The sequence below is a fragment of the Artibeus jamaicensis genome, unplaced genomic scaffold (genome assembly GCF_021234435.1).
Source record: "Artibeus jamaicensis isolate MK-2021 breed Jamaican fruit bat unplaced genomic scaffold, CSHL_Jam_final scaffold_1964, whole genome shotgun sequence".
In the NCBI taxonomy this organism is placed as follows: domain Eukaryota; kingdom Metazoa; phylum Chordata; class Mammalia; order Chiroptera; family Phyllostomidae; genus Artibeus; species Artibeus jamaicensis.
The window spans coordinates 22,541,573-22,560,700 of record NW_026522030.1 but is presented as its reverse complement, the minus strand read 5'-3'; the positions used below and the strand labels follow the sequence as shown (position 1 = coordinate 22,560,700).

General features: G+C 38.0%; 1 protein-coding gene across 3 annotated transcripts in view; it reads right to left on the bottom strand.

The window, feature by feature from the left end:
* The window catches only part of UBAP2 (ubiquitin associated protein 2), a 137,741-nt gene that overhangs the window by 95,165 nt on the left and 23,448 nt on the right, over nucleotides 1–19,128 (bottom strand). For all 3 annotated transcript variants that reach the window (XM_037151589.2, XM_053656165.1, XM_053656166.1), the window contains exon 2: nucleotides 12,188–12,327. In XM_037151589.2, the coding sequence (XP_037007484.2) occupies nucleotides 12,188–12,286 (99 nt within the window). In that variant the 5' untranslated portion in view covers nucleotides 12,287–12,327. The remainder of the gene's footprint in view (nucleotides 1–12,187; nucleotides 12,328–19,128) is intronic.

Genomic DNA, 19,128 nt, shown 5'->3' with positions numbered 1-19,128 from the left:
GATTGGGGACTGCTGCTCTAAATTACTGTTGCAACTTTACAGTTGTACAACAATCTCTTGTACAATAATATACTACAAAACTAGGTGACGAGGTACTCTTCACAAACCTCAAAGTAAAAGCATGAGAAACCACCACCCTGGCCCATGTGACTTGATTATGCGTCATCCCACGAACTGAAAAGGTCAAGGGTTCCATTCCCTCAAGGCACATGCCTGGGTTGTGGGTATGGTCCCCAGACAAAGCACAAGCAAAGACAAACGATGTTTCTCTCTTGTATCGCTGATTCTCTCCCACTCTCTCTCTCCCTTCCCCTCTCTCTAGAATCAATTAGCAAAAAAAAATAAAGAAAAGAAAAACCACCAACACATACAAGATCTATCAGGTAACAATTTGTCCATGCAAAGTAAGCAGAGGCAAGCACTGGTGTGTGACTAATCTAGGAACAGGAAACCCCCAAGTAGGTAAGAGGTATTCACCAAAAAGTAAGTCATTGGAGAACAGCAGATGACACTGTAGTATTTTAACAACTCTAATAGTAACCTAAGTACCAGGACTGCAGAAAGGTTTCAAAAGGGGCAGTTACAATGATAAACTCTTGAAACTAGCCAGCTAAAGCATCAAGAGAAGCTACTAGAGATCAAATCATAATTGAACCACATACACAGAAAAGAAAAAAAAAATCTACCTAGAGAACAAAGTAAAACTGTTTTCTTCAGTTTCAAAACATACCAAGAAAATGCTACAAGACATAAAAAGAATAACACATATCTAAGTTTTTCTAATTCAGAAGTAAAAATGAACACTATACTAGAAGAAACAAAATTAAACTTTTAACAGTTAATGCTTCAAGAGAAATATGAAAGGTGAAAGGGGGAAAATATTTAAAGTAAAAAATTTTAAAGAAAGAGAAATGAAAAGAAGGAATGGGAGATGAAGAAGTATTAAATATTTTCTAAATATTTATTTTGTCCTGGCTGATATAGCTCAGTGGATTGAGCGTGGGCCTGGGAACCAGAGGATTGTGGTTTGATGCCCAGTCAGGGCACATGCCTGGGTTGCAGGTCAGTTCCCAGCAGGGGATGCTCGAGAGGCAACCACACATTAATGTTTCTCTCCCTCTCCCCTTCCCTTCTCCTGTAAAGATAAATAAATAAAATCTTTTTTTAAAAAAAAGTAGCAATAAACTTGTCAAAAGTTTTGTAAAAAAAATAATAATAAAGTAACATTTAAGATCCTCGAGTAAAGAAAATATGAGGCTAGAACCTATTGCCAACAAAATTACTTTACACTCAAGTATAAAGGACATTCATTGTTTCTAGCACCAAAGTCCACAGGAAATATTATTCCTATGAGCCTTTTCCTACGGAATCAACCAAAATGACCACACTTGAGACACTGACATAAGTACTCCTGGTGACTATTAAACATATACTTATTGTCAAAATAAAACTAAACGTCTCAACGGGAGAAAGTACAGTACACAATGCACACAAGAACAAAGTATACAGACACAGCACTAATTGAAAAGGAGGGGCTGGGGAATCTCTGTAACTTCCAGATGGCCTGACAGCTGAGTCAGATGCCATGAGTCCCGAAGCTACATCCTGAAGCAGGGCGTGAACCTACTTGGCTGCCACATCCTAACTTTTCACCCAAAGGCCACCTCTATCAAGTAGAATACGCTTTTAAGGCTCTTAAGGTGGCTCTCTTGGGAAAACAATGCACAAAGAAGCACAGAACAAATAACTGAACTCCAAAAGAGTGACTAATTTATTCTAGATAACCAAAACCAGTGGCTATGTTGTGGAATAATGGAATGACAGCTAGCAATGGTTCCCAGGTACACGGAAATATCATGAGAGAGCAAGCAGTAAAAGCAGGTATGACTATGAGATCCCTGATACGATAAAGGACTGTAGACACTTCCCACACCCACACACAAAGTACCTCTTGGTTGCTGAATATTTTTCATCAATATTGATAAAAACCAAGGCCCTTGGTATACAAGTGTTATTGTCCTGCATGCTACTGTTACGGGTTTAAAAGCTAAATCAACTGAACTAAGCAGTCTCCTGGAAATAAGTGTGCACCCAAAGTATCTGATTAGACATTTTTCTATCAACTGACTTCAAGGTAAAATCGAAAATCTTAAATCCAGAAAATTCTTACAGAAACAGAAATTAATGCACACCTTGCTGCTCCAGCAGAGAACTTAGAACATTTATATTTAGTGTAGCTAATTCTGATGCCAATGACAAAGATATTTTATAAAAACAAACCAACATTTACTAAGGCGTCTGGAATGAAAAAGGAGCCTCTCCTACTTCTTTTTACAATGTTAAAGGCTGTGCTCACAAGAAATCAAAGTTAGAATGGGGAAAGCACAATGTGCTACATATATAAAGTGGGATAAAGCAAATGAGTAATTTGGGGATGTCCTAATTTTACCATCTGCATTTATCAGGAAATCAGTCTCAATGTGGAGGTGATAAACATGTGAAATAAAAGTAGTCCTGAATTTGAACTGTCAGCATTAATTCATTTTTTCATAGTTCTGTCCTTTGAGGTCGAGACCTATGAACAATTACTAACCCAGTAATAATAAATCAGTTAGCAGATTGAGGTCTCTATATAACTTTTTCCACTAAAAAATGCCAGAGTTCCTTAGAGCAATGGCTGGTTCCATATGCAATGCAGCAAGTACACAAGATAAGTCTGGAATACCCTGCCATACCAGTTTATGAAGGAACTATCAAAAATTTATTAGGACCAAGTCAAAAAGCACTCAAAAGCCATGACTCAGGAGTCAGAGGGATGTCACAGGCAGTACAGGGAATAGTCAATAATTTTATAATTATGCACAGTACTGAATTTACTGTAATCACTTTGCAAAGGATAAAAATGTTTAGTCACTATGTTGTAAACTTGAAACTAATATTCTATGTCAATTATAATTTTAAAAGTTAAAAAAAAAACACTCAGGAGCCAACTTGGAAACACTTGTACTGGCCAAAAATGGAGTAATTTGAACCTCGAAAAGGACAATAACTGCCCTGGCTGGTGCAGCTCAGTGGATCGAGCACGGGCCTGTGAAGCAAAGGGTCGCCGGTTTGATTCCCAGTCAGGGCACATGCCTGGGTTGCAGGCCAAGTCCCCAGTAGAGGACACATGAGAGACAAACACACATTGATGTTTCTCTCCCACTTTTTCTCCTTCTCTTTCCCTCTCTCTAAAAACAATAAATAAATAGAATATATATTTTAAAAAGGACAATAACTAGAAATAACAAACATCAAATTTAAATTCATAAATTCAAAATAATTTTTAAAAATACTAACTGTTCACCTTTGGAAAATGAGAAATAACTATTTTTTTTATTGATAGTTTTTTTGGTTTTTTTTTTTAAAGATTTTATTTGTTTATCTTTAGAGGGAAAGGGAAGGAGAGAGGAAGAGAAACATCAATGTATGGTTGCCTTTCATGCGTCCCCTGCTGGGAACTGGCCTGCAGGGAACCAGCCTGCAACCCCAGTATGTGCCCTGACTGGGACTCAAACCTCGATTGTCTGGTTCGCAGGCCCGTGCTCAATCCACTGAGCTACACCAGCCAGGCCATGATAGTTTTTTTTTTTTTTTTAAAGATTTTATTTATTTCTCTTTAGAGAGGAAGGGAAGGAAAAAGGGAGAGAAATATCAATGTATGGTTGCCTCTCGTGAGTCCTCCTGCTGGGAACTGGCCTGCAACCCAGGCATGTGCCCTGACTGGGAATCGAACTGGCGACCCTTTGCTTCACAGGCCCCTGCTCAATCCACTGAGCTACACCAGCCAGGGCAGAAGTAACTATTTTTAAAACTGATAAATATGCTCTTCAAATGTGTGATGGTCATGAAAAACAAGTAAAAACTGAAAAACTTTGACAGATCCAGAGAGACTAAGGAGACAACTAACTGGAACGGTACCTGGAACAGAAAAGGGGCCTTGGTTCAAAAACCAGTGAAATCCAAATAAAGTCTGTAATTTAGTTAATAATATTGTACCAATGTTATTATCTTGGTCTTAACAAATGGTTATGTAAGATGGAGGTTAGCAAACTAGAATCTGGAATCTGATTTTGTACAGTGTACCAGCTAAGAAAGGTTTTAACATTTTTAAAGTGTTGTTAAACACCAACAAGAAAGAACATAAACAGAGATGACGTGTGGCCTGCAGAGCATAAAATAAGTGCTATGTAACCCTTTATAGAAAGTTTGCCAACACTTGACATAAAATGTTAACATTAAGGAAAACTGTGAAAGTTAAAGAGATCTCTTTATCATTTGTCAACATTTTGGCAAATCCTAAAATTATTCCAAAAAAAGTTTCCTAAAGAAGGAAATGATGACATAAAGAAAAAAAATAACAGAAAAACAAATCAAAGAAACCAAAACTTGGCCCTTGGGGGAGGGTGTAGTCAACAAAACTAACAGTTGACCAAACTTTAGCTAGAATAACAAGGAAAACTCAAGTAATGAGAAGACTCGAGTTATTAAAAGTAGGAATGAAGAAATAAAATAAAATTAGGAATGAAGAAAATATAGACAACTATAACTGAACAATAAAATAATTTAAATAAAAATAAATAAAATAAATTTTAAAAAATTAGGAATGAGCCCTGGCTGGTGTAGCTCAGCGGATTGAGCACGGGCCTGTGAAGCAAAGGGTTGCTGGTTCGATTCCCAGTCAGGGCACATGCCTGGGTTGCAGGCTGGGTCCCCAGTGGAGGACACATGACAGGCGACCACACATTGATGTTTCTCTTCCACTCTTTCTCCTTCCCTTCCCCTCTCTCTAAAAATAAATAAAATACTTTTTAAAATAAAAATAAAAAATTAGGAATGAAACAGGACTGCCACACCTGATTTTAGAGGAATAAAAAGAATTATAAGAGAATACCATGAACAAATGTATGCCACCAAATTAAGTAACTTAGACAAAAGTCAACAAAGACACAAACTACTGAAGCTGACTCAAGGAAAATTAAAATTCTATTAACAAAGAGTGGAATTAGTAATCAAAAAACTCACATAATGGAAAGACCAGGCCCAGATGGCTTCACTGTTAAATTCTACCAAACAAGGAAAGAATTAGTACCAATTACCAATTCGTTACAAACTTATCCAAAAAACAGAGAAGGGAACACTCCCTAACTCATCCTATCAAATATTACACTGATACCAAACACAAAGACATCACAGGAAAAGACAATCACAGAAAAATATCTCATCAATACAGGTGAATAATCCTGCCCTGGCTGGTGTGGCTCAGTGGACTGAGCATAGGCCTGCGAACTAAAAGGTCACTGGTTCAATTCCCAGTCAGGGCATATGCCTGGGTTGCGGGCTAGGACCCCAGGTAAGGGTATCTGAGGGGCAACCACACATAGTTGTTTCTCCCCCTCTCTTTTCCTCCCTTCCCCTCTCTCTAGAAATAAGTAAATAAAATCTTAAAAGACATACTCCAAGCCCTGGCAGGGTGGGGGGGTAGCTCAATTGGTTAGAGCAGGGGTCTCCAACTCCTGAGGCAGTGGACTGGTGTCAGTGGTAGTTAGAAACTGGGCTGAGGAGGGAGCTCACTTGAGCTCCGCCTGCTGTTTCTCCATCCCTCGCTTCCACAAAACCAGTCCCTGGAGCCAAAAAGGAAGGGAACTGCTTGGGTTTGAGCACTGATCCAATATGCCGAGTTTGCGGGTTCCAGACACATATAATAATCAATCATTGAATGCATCAATAAGTTGAACAACAAATCAATGTCTCTTTCTCTCTGCCCCCATTCTCTCTCCTCCCTCTCTCCTCCCTCTCTCCTCTCTAAATGTCAGTATTTTTTTTAACTATTAAAAAAAATCCTGCCCTGGCTGGTGTAGCTCAGTGGATTGAGCGTGGGCCTGCGAACCACATGATCATGGTTCAATTCCCAGTCAGGGCACATGCCTGGGTTGCAAGCCAGTTCCCGGCAGGGGACTCACGAGAGGCAACCATACATTGATATTTCTCTCCCTCTCTCCTTCCCTTCCACTCTAAAGATAAATAAATAAAAATCTTTAAAAAAAAGTTCCTATTACAGAAATTACTAAATCACAAAGTAGAGCTTCTATTTTACTACTGGGAAGGGTCTTAGAGGTAAGTGATCCTCTAAGTTCTACTCTGTACTGTGCCCTCCAATACCTTAACTCATGCTTTTATGCTGGGTGTTGCTGGCACAAGCCTCTTAACTACCAGGTGTGTAATGTCCAGTGTGTCGATCATGCTGCCTCCCAGGGAGGGAAGAAGCTGTTTTAACAGTCCAGGAATGCAGCAAGAAGGGTCTAGGCTAGTGTGGTTGTCATTAGAATGAAGGGACGTAAAGGGAGATGATTTTTATGTGTCCTTTTGTACTTGAAAGACTGAGGAAAGTGACAATATGAGCAAACCAGGAAAACACAGTCTACATTACGGTATGGGAAACCTTCAAGAGTCTGAACTAAAAAGGAGTACACGGAAATGAGCCAGAGGTACGTTGAAAGCATTATAGAAAAGATAATCACCAGAACCCTAAAGCTGGATGTTTGCACCAAGAAAAAAAAATTAAAGTGGCAGAACTTTATGGGATGAGGATAATGTTCTATATCCTGACAGGGAACTAGGTTACAAACGTACATGCAATCAACAAAAAAAATGATATCACATACTTAAAATGTATCTGTATGTGAATTTCACCTTAAAGAAAGAAACCTAAACAAATATTAAACTCGATGCTATGTATGCTAAAGTAATAAGGATAGAGTATACTAATGTCTTTAACTTACTTTGAAATGCATCAAAAATAAGATGGCATAATGGGACTTCCGGCCAAGATGGAGGCATAAGTGGAAACACTGTGCCTCCTCGCACAACCAAGTTTAAAGACAACAAAGTTTTAGTAACAAAAACGCAACCAAAACACAGAAAATTAAACTATATGGAAGTCTGACAACAACGAACTGCTCAGCCAGACCGCCAGACCGATAAACCAGGTGAAGGAGCGAGCAGTGAGACAGACCACGCAGGCCCCAGCGGCGGGAGGCAGAAGGGACCGCCACTGCCCCTCTTTGACCCCGCCCCCACATACAGCGTCACAACCCAGCAACTGAGTTGTCCCACCCTGGTGAACACCTAGGGCTCTGCCCCTCATACGTAACAGGCACCAACAGAACAAAACATTATGGCTCAAGAAAAACTCAAAGCCCCAGAGCCGATAAATCTAAGTGAACAAGAAATTGCCAACCTATCAGATGCACAGTTCAAAACAATGGTGATCAGGATGCTCACAGAACTGGTGGATTTTAGTCACAAATTAGATGAAAAAATGAAGGATAAACTAATTGAAATGAAGGGAAATGCACAGGAAACCAATAGTGATGGGAAGGAAACTGGGACTCAAATCAAGGGAGTGGACCAGAAGGAAGAAAAAAACATTCAACTAGAACAGAATGAAAAAACAAGAATTCAAAAAAAAAAAAGAGGAGAGGCTTAGGAACCTTCAGGACATCTTTAAACGCTCCAACATCCGAATTATAAGGGTATCAGAAGGGGAAGAGGAAGAGCGATGAGTGGAAAACTTATTTGAACAAATAATAAGGGAGAATTTCCCCAATCTGGCAAAGAAAATAGACTTCCAGGAAATCCAGGAAGCTCAGAGAGTCCCAAAAAAGATGGACCCAAGAAGGAACACACCAAGGCACATCATAATTACATTAGCCAAGATTAAAATGAAAGAGAGAATCCTAGAAGCAGCAAGAGATAAGGGGACAGTCACCTACAAAGGAGTTCCCATCAGACTTGTCAGCATATTTCTCAAAAGAGACCTTACAGGCAAGAAGGGGCTGGAAAGAGGTATTCCAAGTCATGAAATCCAAAGACCTATATCCAAGATTGCTCTATCCAGCAAAGCTTTCTTTTAGAATGGAAGGACAGATAAAGTGCTTCTCAGATAAGATCAAATTCAAGGAGTTCATCATCACCAAGCGCTTATTATATGAAATGCTAAAGGGTCTTATCTAAGAAAAAGAGAATAAAAAAGATGAACAGTGAAAGGACAGCAAACTCACAGTTATTAAGAACCACACCTAAAACAAAAGCAAACTAAGAGGACAGCTAGATCAGGAGGAGAACCATAGAAATGAAGATCACATGGAGGGTTATCGACAGGGGCGTGGGAGAAGGCGAAGGGGGAGAAGGTACAGAAAATAAGCAGCATAGATGGTGGGGAGAAAATAGATAGGGAAGGGGAAGAATAGTATGGGAAATATAGAATCTAAAGAACTTGAGACACGTGGTCATAAACTAAAGGGGGGGCATTGGTGGGGGAGGGATGTGCAGGGTGGTGGGAAATGAAGGGGGGAATAGAACTATAATGGCATAATCAATAAGATATATTTTAAAAAAAGAAAAAAACAAACCAACCAACAGGAAAATAAAAGACAAAAGGGGAAAAGTCAAGAAAGTGAATTACAGATGAGTTGTGAACACACTCACTCAGCGTATGATGTGTACTAGAAGAATATTTCTGGTTCAAGACATTTTAGACAAAACATTCAGCACGTAGCTGTGATACCTTTCTGATAAAGGGTACAGGCTCATTTGAAAGTAATGGAGCAGGCCCTAGCTAGTGTGGCTCAGTGGATTGAGCACCGGCCTGTGAACCAAGGGATCGCCTGCTGGATTCCTGGTCAGGGCATATGCCTGGATTGCAGACCAGGTCCCCAGTAGGGAGAGTATAAGAGGCAACCACACATTGATGTTTCTCTTCCTGTTCTTCTCTCTCTTCCTCTCTTTAAAAGTAAATAAATAAAATCGTTTTTAAGAAAGTTATGGAGCAGGGAGGTAAACAGCCACAAATAATAGCACTAAAGGCAGCAACATTTAAACTTGAAAACTGCCTGAGAACTTCCTGTGCTTCCTAAATATGCACGAGTCATAAAAATAAAGCTTCTCCTGACTCTATTACAACATAAAATATTAACCAAAAAACCTCAAGTTCACACTTTCACTAAAGATTATAAGCAGAGTACTTACTAATAATAACATTTTGCTATAGGTCAACAGTCTGGAGCCTCTACATATTTCTATATTTTTATTTTGATACTGTTTCACCCACACATTTTTAACTATAAAGTCACTTATTCATTACCATATATGTAAGATAAATACCGATTACTAATTTATTTCGATTTTTTAAAAAAGAATTTATTTAATTTTAGAGAGAGGGGAAGGGGAAGGGCGGGAGAAAGAGAGAAACATTGACATATGAGAGCTACATCAATCAGCTGCCTCTCCCACACCCCCAACCCACAATGGAGGCAAGTGCACTGACTGGGAATCGAACCATTGACCTTACAGTTCATAAGCCAGGATTCAATTCACTGAGCCATACAGCCAGGACCATATTTAGCTTCCTAAGCTTAAGTACTATAACTCAAATATTCTTTGCATTTCTCTGCAATGATATTATCTGTTTTATTCCTGAAAAGGTACAGACCATCTACGCATAACTTCTGAAAGCACAGCTGATGTACTTAACAACTGTTTCACAAGTACAGTTCTGCAGCACTAGCATAGCAAATTAATGAAATACAAAACATTTTAAATTAGAACTTTAAATATTTTTACTTTTGCCAACTATCCTAATCAAGAAGAAAATTAAGTATTAGATAAACAAAGCACAAAACATAAATTAGAGCATGATGGGAAAGTTGCCAGGCTGAACTCTAGGAACTGAGGTCTGCACCAACTTGTAAAATCAGAGGAATAAACAGAATCAACTGGTAATTCAGTTAAACGAGGTTAATGCACTCCTCCCTACAACAAGCATTAGTGACAGCTACCACAAAACCATCAAAGTTGAAAAAAAAAAAGTCCTGCCAACACAAGCAGCGTTACTAATCTCTTCCTCTGGATCTCTCCTTCATTCACTTGCCTTGTACTGAGCTAAGATACCTTCATAATAAAGAACGTGTTGATAGCTTTTTATGGTAAACCACATGTTTTTTGTTTGTCACCCAGAAAGTTAAGAAAATATGATGAAGTAGGATTAAGTTATCCTTATGCTTATCACCCAAAGATGAACAACATTAACATAGTCTACTAGTCTTTTTTCTTAAAAGTTGTGCTATAGTCTAAGTACTATTTTGCAGCCTTTCTCAGTTGATCAGACATCTGGCATTTCCCACCATAATTTCAAATATTGTTGTAGTCACTTCAAATCTTATGTGAAATATACAATAAGAGTAATGGTTACCATTTCATCACACCTTATGCAAGTTCTAATTCCTTAGAACAACTTTCTGCAAAGAATACACCATTTTAAATGTTTAAAAACTAAAATATTTTCTCTTTCCATATGATACTAGAGAAATACCACTTCATAAAATTCATTAATCACCACCAGTATTTAGGACAAGCCTATGTTCTGTTCATTAAGATATGATGCATTAAAAACAGATCATCCTGGCTGGTGTAGCTCAGTGGATTGAGCGCAGGCCTGTGAAGCAAAGGGTTGTCAGTTCAGTTCCCAGTCAGGACATATGCCTGGGTTGTAGGCCAGGTCCCCAGTAGGGAAACACATAAGAGGCAACCACACACTGATGTTTCTCTCCCACTCTTTCTCCTTCCCTTCCCCTCTTTCTAAAAATAATAAATAAAATATTAAAATGAAAATTAAAAAACAGATCATTACTTCTAGCAATGAGCCCTGACCCAGGATCAAATCTGCAACCTTGGTGTATGGGGACCACACTCTAACTACTAGGACACATGGCCAGGGCTAAAGCCTCCCCTTTAAGGCTTTTTCTTAGGATGTATTTCCCAGAATGGGATTAATGTATATATAAACATGAACAATTTCACTAATGCATAATACTGTTTTGAGAAACTCTCACATTCTTTTATAAAAAATAAAAATTAATAACCTAAAGGTCTAGGAATCCTTCCCCCAATTCAGCTGGCAGTTGTTTCCTCTAATTAGATAAAATGAGCCATCCCCAAAAGGTCCACGGAAAAACTCCTAATGACAACCCTTAGGAGGAAGGGAGTCCTCCCTCTTCCAGCCCAGACACTTGGATTCTCTGGAAATAAGCGCAAAGATTTTACTTGGGTGGGAGAGAGACAGCGTACATCCCAACATTTTGTTTGGCCCTCCTTCAAAAGACCACACATTTAAATCTTAGTGATCTGATGAACAAAAAAATAAAATATCTTTGTTTTAATTTATATTTCTTTGATTAGCAGGGCTGCACCTACGATTACTTGTAACTTGTATTTCTTCTTTGATAAGAGGCCATTCATCAACCATTCTCATAAGCACTTATCTATAAAGGGAGGGCCTAGTCAAGAAAATCCAAGTTCTTCCAACAGACAGTCTTTCTTGATCACTTATGAATAAATATCTATCAAGGTAGATATATTTAGGAAAAAGGACTGAATAACAGAGATATATATTTGTTGACAGCAGCAAAATACAAGGCTAAACTTGTATTTAAAAATATAATGCAACTACTAAGTACAGTGAAATCATCAATCTGAAATTATAATGAACTGCATAGGTTTGTTTACTCACTCCATACTGCCTCTGAAGAAAATATTTACCAATCTAATGAATAACATATATAAAACACCCAATTTCATACCATGTACTGTGCTTAGCATTTTACATGGATTGTCACACATCATTTAAAATAATATAAATAAACTGAGGAGTGACTACTTAACACTAATTATTTTATATAAATGAATCTTGTTAATTAAGTCATTCTTAAGATTAAAGCACCCTTTCCAGGTAAGAATGCTTGAAAGATAAGTTTTGGAAGTCTCTTATAATTCAGATATATCACTACTTCAGAGTAGTATTTCTCTATATACTTTGGATTTTCATATTACTTTCTAGGGACACAGATTCATACTGTAATAAAGAAAAAAATACGACCCAGATGCTAACAGGTAGCAAGAAAAAGCTCAGGATTAAATAGTTAAGGAACAATATTCAACTGTACCTGATTCAAAAATACTGCCTCTTTCCTATTATATACTACCTACATTTTAAAAATGAGGTTTAAAAGTCTAAGGTTTCCTACAAAGGAGAACACTACAGAATTATGTACTTCCTAAATTTCCGTAACTCTAAATATGGCAAACTTACCTGTACTACTTGTTTCTGTAGTTGTGTTGCCTGTGTTGCTGAAATCTGTGTTTTTTCCCGAGCACCTCGGGAACGGTCATTGCTCACCGAAGTCATCATACACAGTATATACAAAATAATGTATGTACAATATAGAAAATCTGCAAGAAAGCAGGCATGGTGAGTAAAACTTGCAAATCACAGTAAAAGGCAAGGATAAAATACAGGGATAAGGAGTAAACATGAGCTATATCAAATGTTCTCTAGAACATAAATTCAAGAAAACAACCCTTCAGGATTTTAGATTTTCCTGGCACCTCTTATGCCAATTTTACTAAAGCAATCTAAAAGGCTAAGGTTTACAATACAGCAATTCTAAACAAAAATCTCAAATACCATAAAATTTAACCAGCAATTATTTTATCACTATACAGGGTGGGGCAAAACTAGGTCTACAGTTGTTTGTATGGAAAATAATACAATAATTAATAAATACAAGAATAAACTGTTTCACATACAACTGTAAAGCTACTTTTGTCCCACCCTGGACATAGTTACTACTACATGTAGTTTAATCTACTCTTCCCATTTGCAATTGGTATTTGAACCCAAAGATAAAAATTGCATCCAGCCAAGATTTTACCTGGCAATAATCTAATTTAAAATGTTAGGTCCAAGAACAAGCTATAAAGGCAAAAGCCACTTATAACAAGTAAATCTTCCAAAGGAGACAAAATAATTGGCATATATTTTTACTTTATTTATTCAACAAATATTTACTGAATAGCTACTTAAGTGTCAAGCATATAAATATAACATGTCATCAAAACATGATTATAACAATGAAATACCACTTCACACTCATTAAAGTGACCATTATAATAAAAAGAGATTAAAAAAAGAAAATAACAATTTTGGCAAAGATGCAGAGAACTAGAACCCCAGTATACTGCTGGTAGGAATGTAAAACGGTGCAGCCACAATGGAAAATATGGCAGTCACTCAAAATAAATTTTTAAAAATAGAATTACCTATGATTCAGTAATCCTGCTTCTAGTAATACTCCCAAAAATTGAAAGCAGGATCTTGAAGAAACAGTTGTATGCCCATATTCATTGCAGCATTATTCACAATAGCTAAAAAGTAGAAGCCACCCAAATTTCTCCCAACAGATGAATGGATAAGCAAATGTGGTATGTACCTACAATGAACTATTTATTACTGTCTTAAAAAAAATGGGAATTCTGACATGTGCTACAGCATGGATGAACCTTGAGGACATTATGCTAAATGAAATAAGCCAAAGAGGAAAATTACTGTATGACTACTTATACAAGTTATCTTGAATAGTCAAATTCATAGTCAAAGTTGAATGGTGGTTACCAAGGATTAGGATAAGGGAGAATGGAGAGTTACTGTTTAATGATTTCATGTTATGTATATTGTACTATAACTTAGAAAACAATGCAGCAACACCTTAGTTTAATTTCCAACCTAGAACTCTACACTGAGCAAAGATACCAATCAATGTAATGAAGAAACAAGTTTAGTTCATATATGCAATATCTCAAACTCAAGAAGCTCCTGGAAAAAACAAGACAGAAAAAGAGCAAACCAAGAGGCAGCTGTTGACAACACCATGAATTAGCTACCAATCTATTCACAACATACTACCATACTGTCTTCCTCTGGTAAAGAAGGCAAAAAACTAAACACTCAATTCCTCAGCCTCCCTTTTAACTTGGAATAGCCATGGGCCACTTTTCTCAAAAATGATCTAAATACTTATAGCACCTTTAAACAACCTCCCCCAAGAGGAAATAAGCCTAAGGTCCTTCAAAGAGTCAGTAATATGTAGCATAGCCATACAACTGAAAATTGTTCAGCAATAAAAAGAAATCATGGGCTGCGAACCAAAGGGTCTCTGGTGAGATTCCCAGTCAGGGCACATGCCTGGATTGCAGGCCAGGTGCCCAGTAGGGGGCATGAGAGAGGCAACCACACACTGATGTTTCTCTCCCTCCCTTCCCCTCTCTCTAAAAATAAATAAAATCTTTTTAAAAATCAACTACTGATGTACACAACATGGATGAATTTCGAATACGTTATCCTTAGTAAAAAAAGTCAAAACTCAAAATGCTATGTACTGTACAATTCAGTTTATGACATTCTGGAACAGACAGAATGTCATATAGGGGCAGAAAACAGATCAGTGGATAACAAGGGCATCCAACACAGGAGAGGAGGCTCCCACAAACAACAGCTGAAAAAAGATCAAGATGAGAGCCGAGCAGCAAGCCTTATGAAGGGTGTCAAACTCATTTTCGCTGGGGGCCTCCTCAGTCTCACGGTTGCCTTCAAAGGGCCAGGTGTAATTTTAGGACTGTGTAAATGTAACTACTTAATAGTTAAGCGAGAGCTCAGTGCTGCTGGTGGGTAGAACAAGATGCTGGACCAGATAAAACAAGGCAGAGGGCCGGGATTCAGCCGGTGGGCCTTGTGTTTGCTACCTGTGCCTCAGAGCAACCAAATCTAATCAGAGCAGGAGGATAAGAGAGGGCTAGCAAAGAGATGCCTCCAGGAAAACGGTTTTGATCATCCTAAGAAGTTAAATTGCACATATGAAATAAAGTATAGATGTTAATCAATGAAATCTAAGCTACACAGAAATCTACATAGAAATCTAAGCAACTATGGAAAAAAACAACTATTAAGTCCAAAAAAAGGCAACATAGCTCAACTGTAACATGTACAGGGTTATAATACTGATCTAACAAAAAATCATTATATAATACTGGGAGAATAGGATAAATTATAAATACAAACTAAGAAGAAATACAGCAGAAGAAATACTCTGGAGTCTTGAAAGTAACTACCCCTGGAGAATGAGACCCAGGAATGAGAGCAGTATAGGGGATTGCTGAGGGCATACAGAAGTTTTTGGGAAACAACAACTTTTTATTCAAATGTATTATGTTCTGAGCACCAAGATAAATATTTTATATACATGATTTCCTGTAATCCTCAACAATACTCTACAGAACTTGGCATAATCTCCATTTTAGGAATCAGATGTTCTACCCAGATCAATGAGATGTAAAGTAAGAGAGTGAGTCCTAACTTTATCTCCTGAGATACAGAGCCTATAAACCTAACTCGGTACTAAATTGTAAAGTAACTGTTGCCTTCATAATCCTAAACTAGCAAAACAGAGGCCAGAGGCCAAGCTAAAAGAGGCAAAACTCTTAATTATAAAAACAAGCCACAGCCCTGGCTGGTGTAGCTCAGTGGATTGAGCGCAGGCCTGTGAAGCAAAGGGTCGCCGGTTCGGTTCCCAGTCAGGCGCATGCCTGGGTTGCAGGCCAGGTCCCCAGTAGGGGACACATGGGAGGCAGCTACACATTGATGTTTCTCTCCCACTCTTTCTCCTTCCCTTCCCCTCTCTCTAAAAATAAATAAATAAAATATATTTTTTTAAAAAGCCACAGAGCATCCAGCTATAGACAATGTAGTCTCCAAAGCAGAAGACCTGTGGCTAAAGACACTACAATTTACAGCCTCCTTCTGAAGCATCATCTATCTCCCTAACTTTTCCTGTTGGTCACATAAACTCAAAAAAATTAAATAACAATGTTGAACAACATGAACATTTCAAATAATACAGAAGTAAAAACTTTTATATTTTCAAGAATTTTAAATCACTGCATGATTCAAATGTCTGCTGGAACTCTGTAATGACGTCACCAGTGACCACTGCCAATATAGTTTCAATACAACGGTGAGGAAAAAAGCCAGTGCAAGGGAGGAAGAGAGATGGCAAACAGTAATAACTGTTCTTGCATGAGGCAGTATGCAAAGTATCACAGTAGAATCTTCTGAGGCTGAGGTCCACTGAACAAGTCTATTACACTGCAAGCGCCATGAGAACAACTGTCCCTGTCGCCTGTGTTCTTCCAGGGCTTCATATGGAATGTGTGCTTAATTCTCTGAATAAAAGAGGTCCTGAAACTAAAGAGGGGACAATTGAGAGGCAACAAATTAAGACAGCAATAATGGAAAATGATTCACTTGGACTAGAGGAGGGATTCCTCTCCATAGTCCAGCAAAATGAAGAAATAGGTCTGGCAGCAGCTAAATTTATAGATTAGGAGAAACAGGCAATGGAAGTTTGTTGTATTTATCATTACTTTTTTTAGTAAAATATACAAAAACATCTGCAGAGAGCCCTGGCTGGTGTAGCTCAGTGAATTGAGCACTGGCTGCAAACCAAAGGGTCACTGATTTGATTTCCAGTCAGGGCACATGCCTAGGCTGAGGGCCAGGTCCCCAGTATAAGGCGCATAAATGGCAACCACACAGTGATGTTTCTCTTCCTCTTTCGCCCTCCCTTCCCCTCTCTAAAAATAAATAAATAAAATATTTAAAAAATATATCTGCAGAGAATGACTACTAGATGAATGGGGGGTGGCAGAATGTATGAAAATGGAAAAAGGTCTGTAACTACTACTAAGATAAATATGAGAGGAAATGGACAGAAAACAAGTAAAAAGAACTGAACGGTGACATTAAGGAAACTGAAAGCAGAAACCTTGAATAGCCAGTGGCACTAACCCCCATGTTACCATGAAAGCAACTGGAATGTCAGAAATTCAAGATCACAACTTAACTGAATAGTCAAGTGAGAAGTGGGTTAAGATAAATAGATCCTTTGCTCAAATAGCCTACAAAACAAACACAAAAATCTGAATTTTAAACTTGAAAGAGTCCATTTATATAAGGAACAGCTGACATGGCCAAGCGAAGGAAGAGCTGCTCACTCACTGAGGCCTTTCCCATAAGCTTTAAGCTTCAATACATATTTGAAAACATCCCTTCCTAAAAGACTGATCTCCAGCTTACTGCAATCCTGACTGCTGGATTTGTATTTGCAACCTCACTAGAGGTAAAAATGACACTATGCAATAATGTCTTTCATTAAAGATGTTTCGTTCTAATACGATGACTGTTACCTTTTGATTCATTAAGTACTTAGGCAATTTGATGAAAACTATGGGCTCTCTCCTCAGAAAAATACAAATCCACACAAAATTCTATCTGAGATCTCATGAGGTTTACATCTACCACATCCCTCCCCAAAGCCAGTCCATGAGAGACCACACTCCACTCCCTAAATGCCCATGCGCGCACCAATGTTAAACACCCTGCTCTAAGAACTTAGGAGAACTCTAAAATATACTAAAATCTTAAAGGTATCCCTGATCAGGTAAAATTAGAAATACAACTCCTAATTTGGTCATAAAACAAAATCTTAGAATTCAAACTTTTTAAAATGAGCTCCCTGCTCCCCTAAAATCAAATGGCATATGCTTTTCTCCCAAAGGAACAATTAGGGAAAACTTGATAAATTTACACTAGTCTTGGTATTGAATCAACATACTACCTATGTATTCTAAACAAAATGTTTCTCATCAAGATCCGCTGAGATGGTACAAACCCATTGAACTATGGTAATGTTAAAGGCTTGCTGTCTTAGATGAACGTAATTAGTGGGAAAACCTATATATCCTTCCTTCGGAACTACATTTTAAGAGCACAAAGTGGATACAGATTAACCCCCTATGGCCTAAATATATCTGCTTGAATCAACTGGCCTAAATACGGCACATGAAATAATGTACTTTATACCATTAAAAAATGTTAATGCTGAGGCTACTATACTTAAAATTAAAACTGGGAATTTAACACTGTCTACCAATTAATTACAAGAATGATTCAATGGATCAGATATCCAGGAAAGAAAGAAGCTTCCTACGCTGTGCTAACTGTTCCAACCCATCTCCTTGAGACTGCATCATATCCTTCCTCTTAGGAAACCCTAGAGGCTCCTCACCAAGGTCCTCTTTTTAAAAAAAGAGCTACATTTCTCTCTGCTGACAAGGCCTAAAATGGGGAAAGCATTATGCCTGAAACCAGTATTTTTCAAAGCAAAGTCATAAGCCTACTAACATAGCCGTAGCTTTGGCTATGTTAGTGCTCCAAGACCTACTTTCAAGGCATCTGAACTGGCAGTAACTTTGCATCCTCAGAACACAAAGGGTGGGATAGGAGTTGGAAAAAAGAGCAAAACAGAAATCCAGTTCCAATGACTAAATAGGAAATGTTATATCATGTTAAAGAAAAAGGTGAAAGGAAGAGCAGCAATATATGGCAAGTTGAAATTTTTAATTTAGAATGGTCATAGATTTCAGGCTCCAGGGAACATGTGAAAAGTTTGAACAATCCATTTTAGTAACAAATCATTTTTACAAGCTGTAAAGCAAGAACACTCACTTGCAAACCATTTTTTTTTAAACATTCTTTTGGTCAAGAAAAGAAAAACTTGTTGATCACATTTCTGAAGAGCTTTTTCTTGTAAATAAATAAGCAAGCATGCACTTCTGTATCTATGATTGTCTCTACCCAGATAACCACTATGGCCCTAAATTCTTTTTTATTCTTTTAATCCTCACTTCAGGATGTTTATTGATTTTAGAGGGAGACAAAGGGAGGGAGACAGAAACATTGATCCTCCCTACACACCCTGACCAGGATGAAAACTGTAACTAGGTATGTGCCCTGACAGGGAATCAAACCCGCAACCTTTTGGTGTACAGAACAACACTCCAATGAACTGAGCCACCCAGCCAGGGCACTGCTAGGGCCCTAAATTATTATTTCTCTCAGCTTTGCACTCCACCACCATCCCAACAGTTCTGCATCCACAGCCCCTGGCACAAACGAAAAATCCTGGGTCTACCGGGGGTGGTTCCCAACAAAAACCACAAAGTACAAATGATAACATTCTGGATTGATCTTGCTTTCCAAGTGTACGATTCAGGAATAAGGAGCATTAGTTAAAATAAAAGACAATGCTACCACACTCCGCTTCCCACTGAGATATATAATTATACAAGCAACTCAGC